Genomic DNA, 12,559 nt, shown 5'->3' on the forward strand with positions numbered 1-12,559 from the left:
ATTTTAAAAAGTGCGGAGCTGGGCACAGTGGTGTGCAGCTGTAGTCCCAGCTACTTGGGAGGCTGAGATGGAAGGACTGCTTGAGCCCAGGAGTTTGAGTCTAGAATGGGCAACACAGCAAGATGCTGTCTTTAAAAAAAAAAAAAAAAAATGCAATTTTTCTGCAAAGAATGAACACCTACAAATAAAACTAAAAAACAGCTGGGAACCTAAGACAGAACCTCTATTTTCTCCCTTACATCTCTGCTGGCTACTGAGGATGTAAAAAGCTTTGTCAGTAGCATTTAATACATAAACTGGCTTTTTTCTATTTCCTTTCAGAAGTTACAAAAATAAACAAACAAAAAAAATAAAAAACCCAACAACTGATATATTTACAATTACAGAATCTCACTATCCCTTAATCAAACTGAGTGTACAGGAAATGCAAGGTCTATAATTTAAAGAGTAGTTAATACCTGAACTGGCAGGAAGTGATGGAGACCACGGAGTCCCTTCAAAAAGGGAATACAGAGATGTTTCCTGGGGGGCCATTGAGGGATTGAGTTCTGCTTTGGAGCTGGATGTCAGGTTTTTCCCATATACCTCATTGAACATACTATTATTTGGGTATCTTTCCTGAAAGACATGACGGTGAAGTTCTAAACTCACTCCGAGGAAAGAGATTTGAGAAAATCCAATGGCTCGTTCATGGATGCTGGGTACACCTTAAGCTTTTCTTAGGAAGAGAAATTTTGAAGGCTTTTATTTCTTTCTGTTTCAATTTTCCAGTCAAATTAATTTTCCTCTTTGCTTTCTCTCACCCTTAAATTTGCTCTATGTAAATTATCCAGGTTGAAAATGTGAATAATTTATTTGGCTCAACAACAGAGCCCTAAGGGTTTCAATATTAATGAGAAGTTAAAGGGTTTTAACTCATGATGTACAAGTCACTAGTATGCCCCGATCAGAGACAAGGGGGTAACATCAAATATCTGGAATACACTAATATATGGAAAATAAAGAAAAAACAGATATACTGAAACAGTATGAGAAAGACACTGATCAGCTGACACTAAAAGCACACAGCAGGATTCTTCACTGTTCACCTACCTGATTGAGAGAGAATCCGGTGAGGGACAGGAAAGAGGATGAATGTGACATGAGCTCTGAGGGCTTCTCCAATAAGGATTTCTTCAGTCCCAGAAAAAAAGGTAATTAAGTTATACCTTCCATTTTCTTAATATTAATCTTACCATACTATGGTATGGAACCAAAGCAAAAGCATGCCTGTATTCGCCCATTGAGTACAATTTGAGGCCCAGAAGACGTGAATTCAAATCTGTTAATACCAAGACACCGCCTAAGTGCCAGTTGCCACAGGTGAGTAGAATCCTCCTTTTAGATCAAATCTAGTCAGAGATTCTATTCTGGCAGGGACCAGTGACCCTGGTAAATAGCACTTTGAGTGTTTATGAGGCATGGACCTCAGGAATCCCCCTGTTAACAGTTGCACTTAAAATAATCTCAAAACAAAATGCTGAACTGTTCCAACACTGTTCCTCTCCACCCTACAATTTTTAAAACATTAACATTGGTGACTTTTAAAAAGCCTTTCAAACCCATTTGACAAATGTCTGTTAATACGCTTCTTAAGCAGCTCTATTTGCAGTATACAGTAAAATAGTTGCTAAAAGTCAAGTTTACATTTATTAATGGCCCTAGCAAAGTCATTAGGAGAAACAAAGCTGAATCTCTAATGCTGTCACTGAATAGCTGGCTAACAAAACATTACTAAATACCTACGACAAGAGAAGCACTTTGACATATGTTGTATCACTAATGTTAAATATAGGAAGGGTTATAGTCAAGGATTTTTTATTCATTGTTTTTTAAACATAAAAAAAAAAAAAAAAAAAAACCCTGAAGATACTCCCACTTGTTCTACCATCAGCTCCATTTCCACTGAAAGGAACACTAACGAAACAAGAACTAAGGGATTAGGAAACAAGTGGACAAAGAAGCACTACCCTCAGTCCTTCAAGCCACTCCAGCATAAAAGCAGCAAGAAAGGCAAACATGTAGAGGCAACAGTATAGCAGCTGGGCTTCCACAATCCCTGTGCACTCAATCATGGCACTACTACCATTGAAGTCTCCAGGGGGTCTTTTATTGCTCTTATTTCATAACTTGGTATGGGGCCCCTACTGCTATCACCCAGACAGATTCTTAATGGAACTTCAAGTGCCAGGGATGGCAGCAATGTCATGAAAGCTGTTAAGGTTTTATTTCTCTTGATACTAAAATTAATGTATTTTAATTTTACGAATGTGTGCTTGCCCTGTGTTTATGAGAAAGCAAGAAAGTAAAATTCACTATCTTTTAATGTTTTATTAAGTTGCAAAAGAGGGGCAAAAGCCTCATAGCATCCATCTTTCTTTCCATTTTTATACTCCCCACCTACAGTAAAATATAATATAAACACTGACAAGCAAACAGAATGATGTTCTCTGAAATGCAGGATGAGTTCTCAGATTTCATTTTATGTGGTTCTAGTTATTTATTTTGATATTTACTCATTTATGACACTCTGACAATGTTTATAAGTAGAATCCTCTTCATTTTTACTCATTCTGTTTATGAATCCAACTTTGAATTTAGATCAGGGCTCCTTCTGCATTTAGTTAACCAAACAAAAAAGAGCCATATACTATTCAATAACGTCAGTTAAAAAAAAAAATCGAGAACATATTTCCTTTCATATTTTGGCTACATATGAGAAACAAATCTCACTGTTCCTAAGCAAGATTAAATGACACTTAAAATTTCTGGGTCCAGATGGAAGTGTTACCTGCAAAGTGAGTTAATTTGTCACCTCACACCCTGTGTGTTACCAGCTCTGCAGAATGTTTTCTGGATAACACATAAAACCAAGGTATGTCTCTACAATTTGGGAGAAATATAAAGTCAGAAATGCTTTGTTATATCCTACTACCATCTTAAGGTTGGTTTAGGGAATTAGAAAATATGTTTTACAGTTCTGAAAAGGACAGCCCCAGGAAGATAAGAAATCACCTAATCTGTGTACTACAATATCTCAGAAAAGCAGCTGGGAGTTAGAGCAAGAAGCAGAATTATGTCAAATACATACAAAAAGGCTTCGTCCAGGAAGAGAGGCGAGAGGCCCCAGCAGAGCCGGGTAAAGATCAGGAGGGTTAGAAAAAATCAGCTCTTCCTCTTCCTCCAAGGCAGCCAGACTCTTTAACAGGTCCGGAGGAAGCAGAGGGGAGCTCTTGGGGTCCTAGTGACAGAAAGGATCACAGTGAGATGCAATAAGGGACAACAAAAGCATAAAGGAATAGTAGTATGATTAGGTGGAAGAAGACAACTACAGTCAAGGGGATAGTGAGATAGATGGTATTAGGCAAAGAAAAAAGGCTCTGAAATGCAAAGGCAAAGCAACACAAGGACAATACTGGAGAAAGTTCAAGACAATAGAAAAGCAAAAATACTGACAGAGCAGAACACAAAAGGTGAATGTGGCTAGTTAAGTAAAACAATGCTATGGAGCAAAATAATTAGCATCTCTTGTGCTAACAAAGAAAGAAAGAGATCTTTTAAAAAGTTACTAACATTCACCTGCTTCTCATGAATAAAAAGGGCAAAGAAAGGGACCTCCACTGTCCAAGATAACTGGTTAACTTTGTTCCTCTCAGAGAGCAACTTATTTAAGTATCAGTAAACCTATTTTTAAACTTAGATGATTCAGCCCAACTGAGAGGAGTGCTTTGTCTCAGAATTCTCTAACATGCTGTTTTAGAGATTTCTGTACATGGTTTCTTTGCCAGACCATCAGAGTTCTGAATCAGTTACAGAATTCTTCAGCTTCCAAACTAAAACATACTGTGCAACTTTGAGGAGGAAACCAAGAGCTACACCAATACTCAGTGGCATTCTATAGTACTAAAGAATAAGAGTGGCCTCTTTATAAGATCCATTTGAGATATTCAAAAGATAGTCAACCCCAAACCTATCTCCAAAATGCCCGGTGATAGGAAAGAACACACACCTCAAATGGCATCCTGGGTACAGGATCCTGCTCTGGACGGAAGACTCCTGGTGACCGTTTGCCCCTGCGGTCTATATTTGCTTGCTGTGCCATTACAGATCTGTTATCAGCCATGCTGTAGGAAGAATCCCAGTAGAATTCTGGGACCTTGACTTCTGAGGGATTATGGTTATATGGCTCCATGGGAAAAGGCTTCATTTTTTTTTCTAGAGGCTGCTGCTGCATTACAGGAGGTTGCAATGACGGCTCAAACAGTTTTATGGGGTCTTGGGTCTGAAGGTAGTAGGGCTGTTTCACAGGCATAATTTTCCCTAATGGGCCTTGAACCTGAGGGGGATTCCACAGCTGTTTGGAGGCATCTGCCTGTTGATACTAAAAAAGAGATGCCTGTCATCAAGGTGAGGATAAAATGCAATATTACTTATAATGAATGCTAAAGAATCACAGAATGAACTTGAGGTGTTTTCCAAGCAACAAAACTCTAGGCAAGGCAGCAGTTTCCTTTACCTTTTGGGCTTTTCAATACACAGAGCTTTTTGGGAACAGATTATGGGCACCACACTCATATTTTCTTTTAATTCAACTATTTAAGAGGGTTAATGAATGAATGAATATATTTGCATAAGAGTGTTTGTTTCCCCTTTCTGCTTCAAGTGCTGTGCTTCAAACGACAACATTTAAGATCGGTGTCACATCTGTCTTAGTACCTCATCAAGACTGTGATTCTATTTCCCTAGTAGTTTATGTTCCGATAGAATTATTTGCAGAAAATCCATTTTCAATAAAATGGACATTTAGTAGCAGCCAAGAATGGTAGTTAAGATCTAGTATTATACACTTTACCAAAGTAAAACTTTCATAAACAGTAGAGACAATACTTTTGCCTTCTCATAATCACTACAAATCTAAACAAGAAGTATGTCAAAGTTCAATCAGCATTTCTAACATTGAATCTTTCAGCATTTCCCTTTATTTCATTCAGCTGGACAGTACACACAACTGTAACTTACCTGCTGGAATCCAGAGTGGTGAGGCGGGCTTTTCCCCAAAGCCGGCACAGCTTTTGTAGGGGACTGTTGTTGCTGAGTTAGAGCTTGAACCTGCAACTGGCTTGTAGACTGTGCTGTTGGCTGAGCTGGTAAAGATGTAAGGGGTTGCTGGGAAGGTGGCTGTGATTGTTGAGGTCCCTGGTTCATTGGCCCTGGTCCAGAGGGCCGTTGCTGGCTGTAAGGAATGTGGGACTGTTTCCCAGCTTGCACCTGGTTTCCTGCTGGAGAGTGAGCTGTAGGCTGAAGAAAGGTTCCTGGGACAGAAACACCAGCTGGGAAGGTGTAACCTGAGCCCATAGAAAATGCCACAGGAGGGGGGATAACATATGTTGGTGGTGGAAACCCTTCAAAACAGAAGAACACAGATTTAGTTCTAAAGAAACAGCAAAAAATTCATTTTTTTAAAAACAGGTAAGTAGAGGGAGTCCTCTAACACATCATAAAAGAGATCAGCCATGTTGTCAATCTTTAACTTGATTTGAAGAATTAAAAATATTGACACTTTTCCTCTATCCACTGAAGTAATCAGTGTTGTGTAAGTAGCTTCTGTGTTCAGTGATAGGATTTCCTTCATCATAACAAACATGCACTTGCATGTACACTACACAGAAACATTTCAAAAATAATTTTATAAGCATTAGGGAAAACAATTTTCTTTGGGTTAGTAACATTACTCTAACAGAATACACATTTCTCAGTGAGTGAACAGAAATTCTTGCACAGAAAAGATTAAGTAGAAGAAATTATAAAACATATTTACCTGGCCTGCTGGGAAGAGGAGGGAAGGCTCCAGGGTGATGAATGGGGATGAACTGGGAGTTACTTGCTTGAGTTGGGGTTTGAGTTACAGGTGTTTTTCTGGCTTCGGACACTGGAGTCTTTCTTAGTTCTGTCTGGGATTTTACCTGTGACCAAGAGAAGCAAAACTATAATAAACTGAAACTCAAACGTGTCAGAAAAAAGACCCTACTCTTAAGAAAGTATTTAAAACCTCATTAGATCAAAAAGGACATGCTGAAGATATTTAAATTCACCTAAGTTAAAAATGGAATATCAAAGCAAATTATTTAATAGCCAATAAAAGATAATTTTACTATCTTAGTTTTACTAATTATTTTGCTTTCCCATGATCACAAAAATCCAAATATGTAAAGGACCTTAGGGTCCATTTGTTTTACAAATGAGATGCCTGATGCTAACAAGCTGAAAAAAACTTGTCTATGACTTTAAGTTGCTTGTTCTGGGGCCCAGGGTTCTCTATACTCTAATTCATTAAACAGCATACATGAATTATGAACTAATAGTGACTGTTAACCCATAGGTGAGTTATTTTGGCCCTCAGTTTAATTTCATCTGGGTAGCCATATGTGTACAGTCAGGCATCCACCTTCCACCCTGCAACTTTACCACCCTTCAGAATAAATAAGGATACTTTCAGCAGTAAGGAACAGGCCCTGAGATCCTATAGATGGAGCCAGAGAGTAGATGTCATATGCCCCGCTCAAAGTTGAGCAAAATCAGGGAAAATTATTAGCATTTATAGAAAACTCGGGATGAGGTACAGAGTGTGGTGATATGTTGACTCTTTCTCACTTTAATCATTTATGGCTGATTTGAGATGGATGAGAAACCAAAAAAGGAGATTCTGTTTTCAGTACGACCTTATTGGGAGCAGTTAGAGAATGGAGGCAGGGTAAGCAGAAAACGCTGGACTCATTATCCCTAAAACTCTGATCCTTTGGCTTTCTAGTTCATTTTTTTTTCTTGCCTTTTGCTAGCATCTCTCTCTCCCCCACGTCTTAATTTCTACCTTGTCTTTTGTTTCTCTCCCTGATATAATCTTAAAATGGAACTATTATTATTTTTCTTTCTCAAAAAAAATTAGAGAAATACATCAAAGGTACTATTTATTTGTAAGCAGCCTTCAACCATGTAAACTTTCTCATGCAAACACATACATTTGCAAAAGTGTGTTAACAACTCACATGGCCACTTAAGTATTTATTCAAACATTAATAGTATCAATAAAACCATCACAGAATAAAGGCCCTTTTCTGTTTATATGAAATCATCTTATCTATTTGGAAAAATATTTTAATAAAAAGAAAGTCACAAATAACTGAGCAGTGCTTATCTTTTCCCAGCAAGAAACCTGGGTTCTTCCTTTATAAATTCCCAGGATCCAGGATAAGATTAAAGTGATATTAGTACCACTAGCTGGGACAAGTATAATTGTCAAGAAAAAAAGCCTCATATTTTTCCAAGAAGAAAATACATATATACGAGTGTATATATATTACGGTGAATCTTAAAAAAAAAAACAAAAACCCCGCATAAGCCTTAACATGCTTTTGGTTCTACTGGATCTACAGAAGACCCCAAATCTCCACTATAGCATTGACAAATGGTAGTTATTATCTTCCAAATAAAATATAATCCTGTGTGAAACTGACGACTGCAACTAATCCTTTCAAACTGCTTAAACTGGAGAGGACTGACAAAAGTGTCAAATCAGGTTGAGATTTTTTTTTTTTTCACTTGCAATTCCCAAGAATTGATAAAATGACCATCTATCACAGCTCTTTATATAACCTTACTATGCATTTAAATAATGCATTTAAACTTCCAGGACAGCCAATTCTCATGGCTTTAGAACAAAATGAAAAATCTTGCCTTTTGTGTGAGCCTTCCTCTACCTGCTTTATAGTTCAAATACAGCTTACCTGCACTGCCACATTCTGCTTTCCTGTTTCCTGTAACTTTTCTAAGGTGCATTTCTTGGTTTCAGTTTTCCTCTTGTTGTTGTCCTTCTTTCCATCATTCTTAGTTACAGTTATTCCTTTGCTATAGTCCCTTCTCACCTCTTTGGGAGGAAAACTTCTTCCTTGGTCTCTGTTCACTTCTCGTGGCTTAATGTTTTCTTTGAAGGTAACCACTGGCTTCTCTCCTGTGTCACAGTTGTTGCTTAAATTTCGGCTTGTAGATAGCACTGATTTTAGCCCTGGGCTCCCATCTGCAGCCAGCGACTCTATTACAGATGTTTCTTGCAGAATGAGGTTCTCTTTGGCTTCACTGGGGTCTTCCAGTATTAATTCTGGGATTTCTGTGATAAACAACAATTTCCCTACCTCATTTTCACACTGAATCAGCCTAAAAAAGCAAAAATAAATCCATATATGAAAAACATTAACTTAAAAAATAACAACTGAATTGTGTGTGAATCCAAGTCAATATATTCCTAGCACTAATAACCACGGAAACAGCCGGATATAACAATGTGGATTCAGGTAACACAAAAAGTAGTTATGTAGAAATTGAGGTTCTCATTATCACACTTAACATCGTCACAACGTATCCCTCCCTCTGCTCTTTCAACATTTGCTAGAACTTACATTTCTGAGCATGCTTCAAGTGCAAGACACTAGTCTAGGGCCTTTGATGTCTTATAAGGTAGCTATATATAATTCCTATTTTATAGATGTGAAAAATGAAGCTCGGAGGTGGTAAGTTCATTCAAACATGCAAACATTTAAGTACCTACTGTATGACAGAAACCTGAATACAAAATTGAATAAGCAGTTACTGACTTTCGAAAGGTTATAATCTACTGGGGAGATTCCAAGGACACCCACTTGAGAAGCTGCGGAACTAGAAATGGAACTCAAACCAATAGAATGACAAAACCTGTGTTCTTTCCCCTACACTAATGACCACATCTGCTTTGTACTTAACTGGCTACTGGCACCATCTTAGTCTGTCCTGCCTGAAACTGACCACCATGCCCAGGCCAATACAAATTACCATGACTGTGGAAGTACAATTCAGTTATAGATTTACAAATATATTTATAAATTAGAGCAGAAACTCATGATAAACAAAAAAGACAACCAAGTCCTCTATAATACACAATAAGGAGAACAGAGATTCTAAATAAAGATATACTTATTCACTAGGGTTATAATTAGATGTTGTGCTACCAACATGTCAACTTAAGAGTTCACGATCGACAATATTTATACCAAAGCCTAAAATATGTAACTTGTGAGATGTGTGTGTGTGTGTGTTCATCTAAAAAGGTGGTTAAATAGGGGCAGACCAGAAGCTCCATGGACATACCTTGGCTGATTATCAGCAATCCATTTGCCTATAGCAATCAAGCGCTGCTGTCGTAATCGTCGTTGCTGGCCTTCTTTGTCTCCTGTAATACCCTGGTGACCTTTGGAAAAATCCAAGTTCCTAAAATTGACACAAACAAGTTATGAGAATATTAAATTGCTAAAGATATTTTCCAGGCAACCAAGTTCACCTGATTAACTGTAATGGCTTCAGATTATTTTCCATACAGGTGAGCTACTTGAGGTAATCAACTGCATTTATTAGAATTTATACTCCCAGAGATTTTTACAAACTATGAAATAAAGCAGAAAGAAAATATACAAATTCATTACATTAATGTAATATTTTTACTCACATTTCACTTTCTAGTTGGGGAGCTCAAATAAACCACAACTTTGTATTAGAAAAGATTCTTTTATCATTTTAAGAATAAAGTTTTATAAACACTTATCTTGCATGCTAAGTAATTTGCTTGAAAATGACCACAGCAATGCTAAGAGTCTCTGAGGTGCCTATGCTAATAAACAATATTAATCTATCCGCTTTATGGCAGACCATTCTAAATCAGAAAAATGTATAAATATCATAAAGCATATAGAGTAACTCATTGATATCAGAAGGATAAACCAACCTGAGAAAATAAAGCTTTTTCAGATTGCTCATTAAACTTTTTTTTTAAAGAAGATTTAAGAATTGCCAGGCAGAAGGCTAGATGCTGAGGACACAAAGATAAATAAGAGTCCCTACCTTTGGGAATAAATAATTATGATTCAATCTGATAAGCATCATAATAAGAACTATGCAAAGAGTAAGTGAATACAGTAAAAGGAGGATGAGTTCCTTCTGAGAAGCTCTGAAAGGTTTCATAGAGTGACAGCTGAGCTGGACCTTGACAGGTATGGCTAAGTGCTTACCAGGCTGGTGATGGAAGGGCAGTAGAGGAGAAGGAAATGTTCTAGGCACAACATGAACAAAGGTGTGGAGGAATAAAAACAGGGAGCTATTCAAGTATAGCACATAGTGTATAGAGTTTATAAATATTGGGGGAAGTGGCAGAAAGTAAGGCTGAACAACTAAGAGCTGGATAGTGCTGGAACTTGAGCATCAAGCTAAAAGAGACAGTGGAGTAATCGGGAATGGGTAAATAAAAATATTAGTCAGAGTGTGGGGTGGGGGGCGTGCCCAAGATGGCCGAATAGGAAGAACTCCAGCCTCCAGCTCCCAGTGTGAGCGACACAGAAGACGGGTGATTTCTGCATTTTCAACTGAGTTACCGGGTTCATCTAACTGCAGCGTGTCAGACAGTTGGCGCTGGTCCGTGGGTGCAGCCTGACCAGCGAGAGCTGAAGCAGGGCGAGGCATCGCCTCACCTGGGAAGCGCAAGGGGGAAGGGAATTCCTTTTCCTAGCCAAAGGAAAGTGAGACACACAACACCTGGAAAATCGGGTAACTCCCACCCTAATACTGTGCTTTACCAAGGGTCTTATCAAACGGCATACCAAGAGATTATATCCCACACCTGGCCCGGAGGGTCCCATGCCCACGGAGTGTCCCTCATTGCTAGCACAGCAGTCTGAGATCTAACTGCAAGGCGGCAGTGAGGCTGGGGTGGAGTGCCTGCCATTGCTGGGGCTTAAGTAGGTAAACAAAGGTGCCTGGAAGCTCGAATTGGGTGCCCACCACAGCTCAAGGAGGCCGACTTGCCTCTGTAGGCTCCACCTTTGGGGACAGGGCATAGCTAAACAAAAAGCAGCAGAAACCCTGGCAGAGGTAAATGCCCCTGTCTGACAGCTTTCAAGACAGCAGTGAATCTCCCAGCACGGAGGCTGAGATCTGAGAACGGACAGACTGCCTGCTCAAGTGGGTCCCTGACCCCTGAGTAGCCTAACTGGGAGACATCCCCCACTAGGTGCAGATCAATACCTCACACCTCACAGGTGGGGTACACCCCTGAGACAAAGCTTCCAGAGCAAGAATCAGACAGCAACACTCGCTCTTCAGCAACATTCTATCTTCTGCAGCCTCTGCTGCTGATACTCAGGCAAACAGGGTCTGGAGTGGACCTCAAGCAAACTCCAACAGACCTACAGCTGAGGGTCCTGACTGTTAGAAGGAAAACTAACAAACAGAAAGGACACCCACACCAAAACCCCATCAGTATGTCACCATCATCAAAGACAAAAGGCAGATAAAACCACAAAGATGGGGAAAAAGCAGTGCAGAAAAGCTGGAAATTAAAAAAATCAGAGCGTATCTCCCCCTCCAAAGGAATGCAGCTCATTGCCAGCAACGGAACAAAGCTGGACGGAGAATGACTTTGACGAGTTGAGAGAAGAAGACTTCAGTCAATCAAACTTCTCAGAGCTAAAGGAGGAACTATGTAACCAGCGCAAAGAAACTAAAAACCTTGAAAAAAGAATGGATGAATGGATAACTAGAATAATCAATGCAGAGAAGACCTTAAAAGAACTGATACAGATGAAAACAATAACACGAGAACTACGTGACAAATGCACAAGCTTCAGTAACTAATTCGATCAACTGGAAGAAAGAGTATCAGCAACTGAAGATCAAATGAATGAAATGAAGTGAGAAGAGAAGTGTAGGGAAAAAAAGAGTAAAAAGAAATGAATAAAGCCTCCAAGAAGTATGGGATTATGTGAAAAGACCAAATCTATGTCTGATTGGTGTGCTTGAAAGTGACGGGAAAAATGGAACCAAATTGGAAAACACTCTGCAAGATACAATCCAGGAGAACTTCCCCAACCTAGTAAGGCAGGCCAACATTCAAATTCAGGAAATCAGAGAACACTACAAAGATGCTCCTCGAGAAGAGCAACTCCAAGACACATAATTGTCAGATTCACCAAAGTTGAAATGAAGGAAAAAATGTTAAGGGCAGCCAGAGAGAAAGGTTGGGTTATACACAAAGGGAAGCCCATCAGACTAACAGCAGATCTCTTGGCAGAAACTCTCCAAGCCAGAAGAGAGTGGGGGCCAATATTCAACATTCTTAAAGAATTTTCAACCCAGAATTTCATATCCAGCCAAACTAAGTTTCATAAGTGAAGGAGAAATAAAATCCTTTACAGACAAGCAAATGTTTAGAGATTTTGTCACCACAAGGCCTGCCCTACAAGAGATACTGAAGGAAGCACTAAACATGGAAAGGAACAACAGGTACCAGCCATTGCAAAAACATGTCAAAATGTAAAGTTCATCAATGCTAGGAAGAAACTGTATCAACTAGCGAGCAAAATAACCAGCTAATATAATGACAGGATCAAGTTCACACATAAAAATATTAACCTTAAATGTAAATGGACTAAATGGTCCAATTAAAAGA

General features: G+C 38.9%; 1 protein-coding gene across 11 annotated transcripts in view; it reads right to left on the minus strand.

Moving 5' to 3' along the window:
- SMG7 (SMG7 nonsense mediated mRNA decay factor) overlaps positions 1 to 12,559 on the minus strand; it is an 87,833-nt gene that overhangs the window by 3,831 nt on the left and 71,443 nt on the right. For 4 of the 11 annotated variants that reach the window (XM_050765821.1, XM_050765837.1, XM_050765853.1 and 1 more), the window contains 8 exons: positions 9,214 to 9,333; positions 7,821 to 8,247; positions 5,858 to 6,002; positions 5,059 to 5,441; positions 4,049 to 4,420; positions 3,131 to 3,280; positions 1,093 to 1,173; positions 459 to 618 (listed from right to left, as the gene is read on the minus strand). In XM_050765821.1, the coding sequence (XP_050621778.1) occupies positions 459 to 618; positions 1,093 to 1,173; positions 3,131 to 3,280; positions 4,049 to 4,420; positions 5,059 to 5,441; positions 5,858 to 6,002; positions 7,821 to 8,247; positions 9,214 to 9,333 (1,838 nt within the window). The remainder of the gene's footprint in view (positions 1 to 458; positions 619 to 1,092; positions 1,174 to 3,130; positions 3,281 to 4,048; positions 4,421 to 5,058; positions 5,442 to 5,857; positions 6,003 to 7,820; positions 8,248 to 9,213; positions 9,334 to 12,559) is intronic. The other 7 variants (XM_050765869.1, XM_050765845.1, XM_050765887.1 and 4 more) reach the window with 4 other exon arrangements.

Source organism: Macaca thibetana, chromosome 1 (assembly GCF_024542745.1).
Source record: "Macaca thibetana thibetana isolate TM-01 chromosome 1, ASM2454274v1, whole genome shotgun sequence".
Classification (NCBI taxonomy): Eukaryota; Metazoa; Chordata; class Mammalia; order Primates; family Cercopithecidae; genus Macaca; species Macaca thibetana.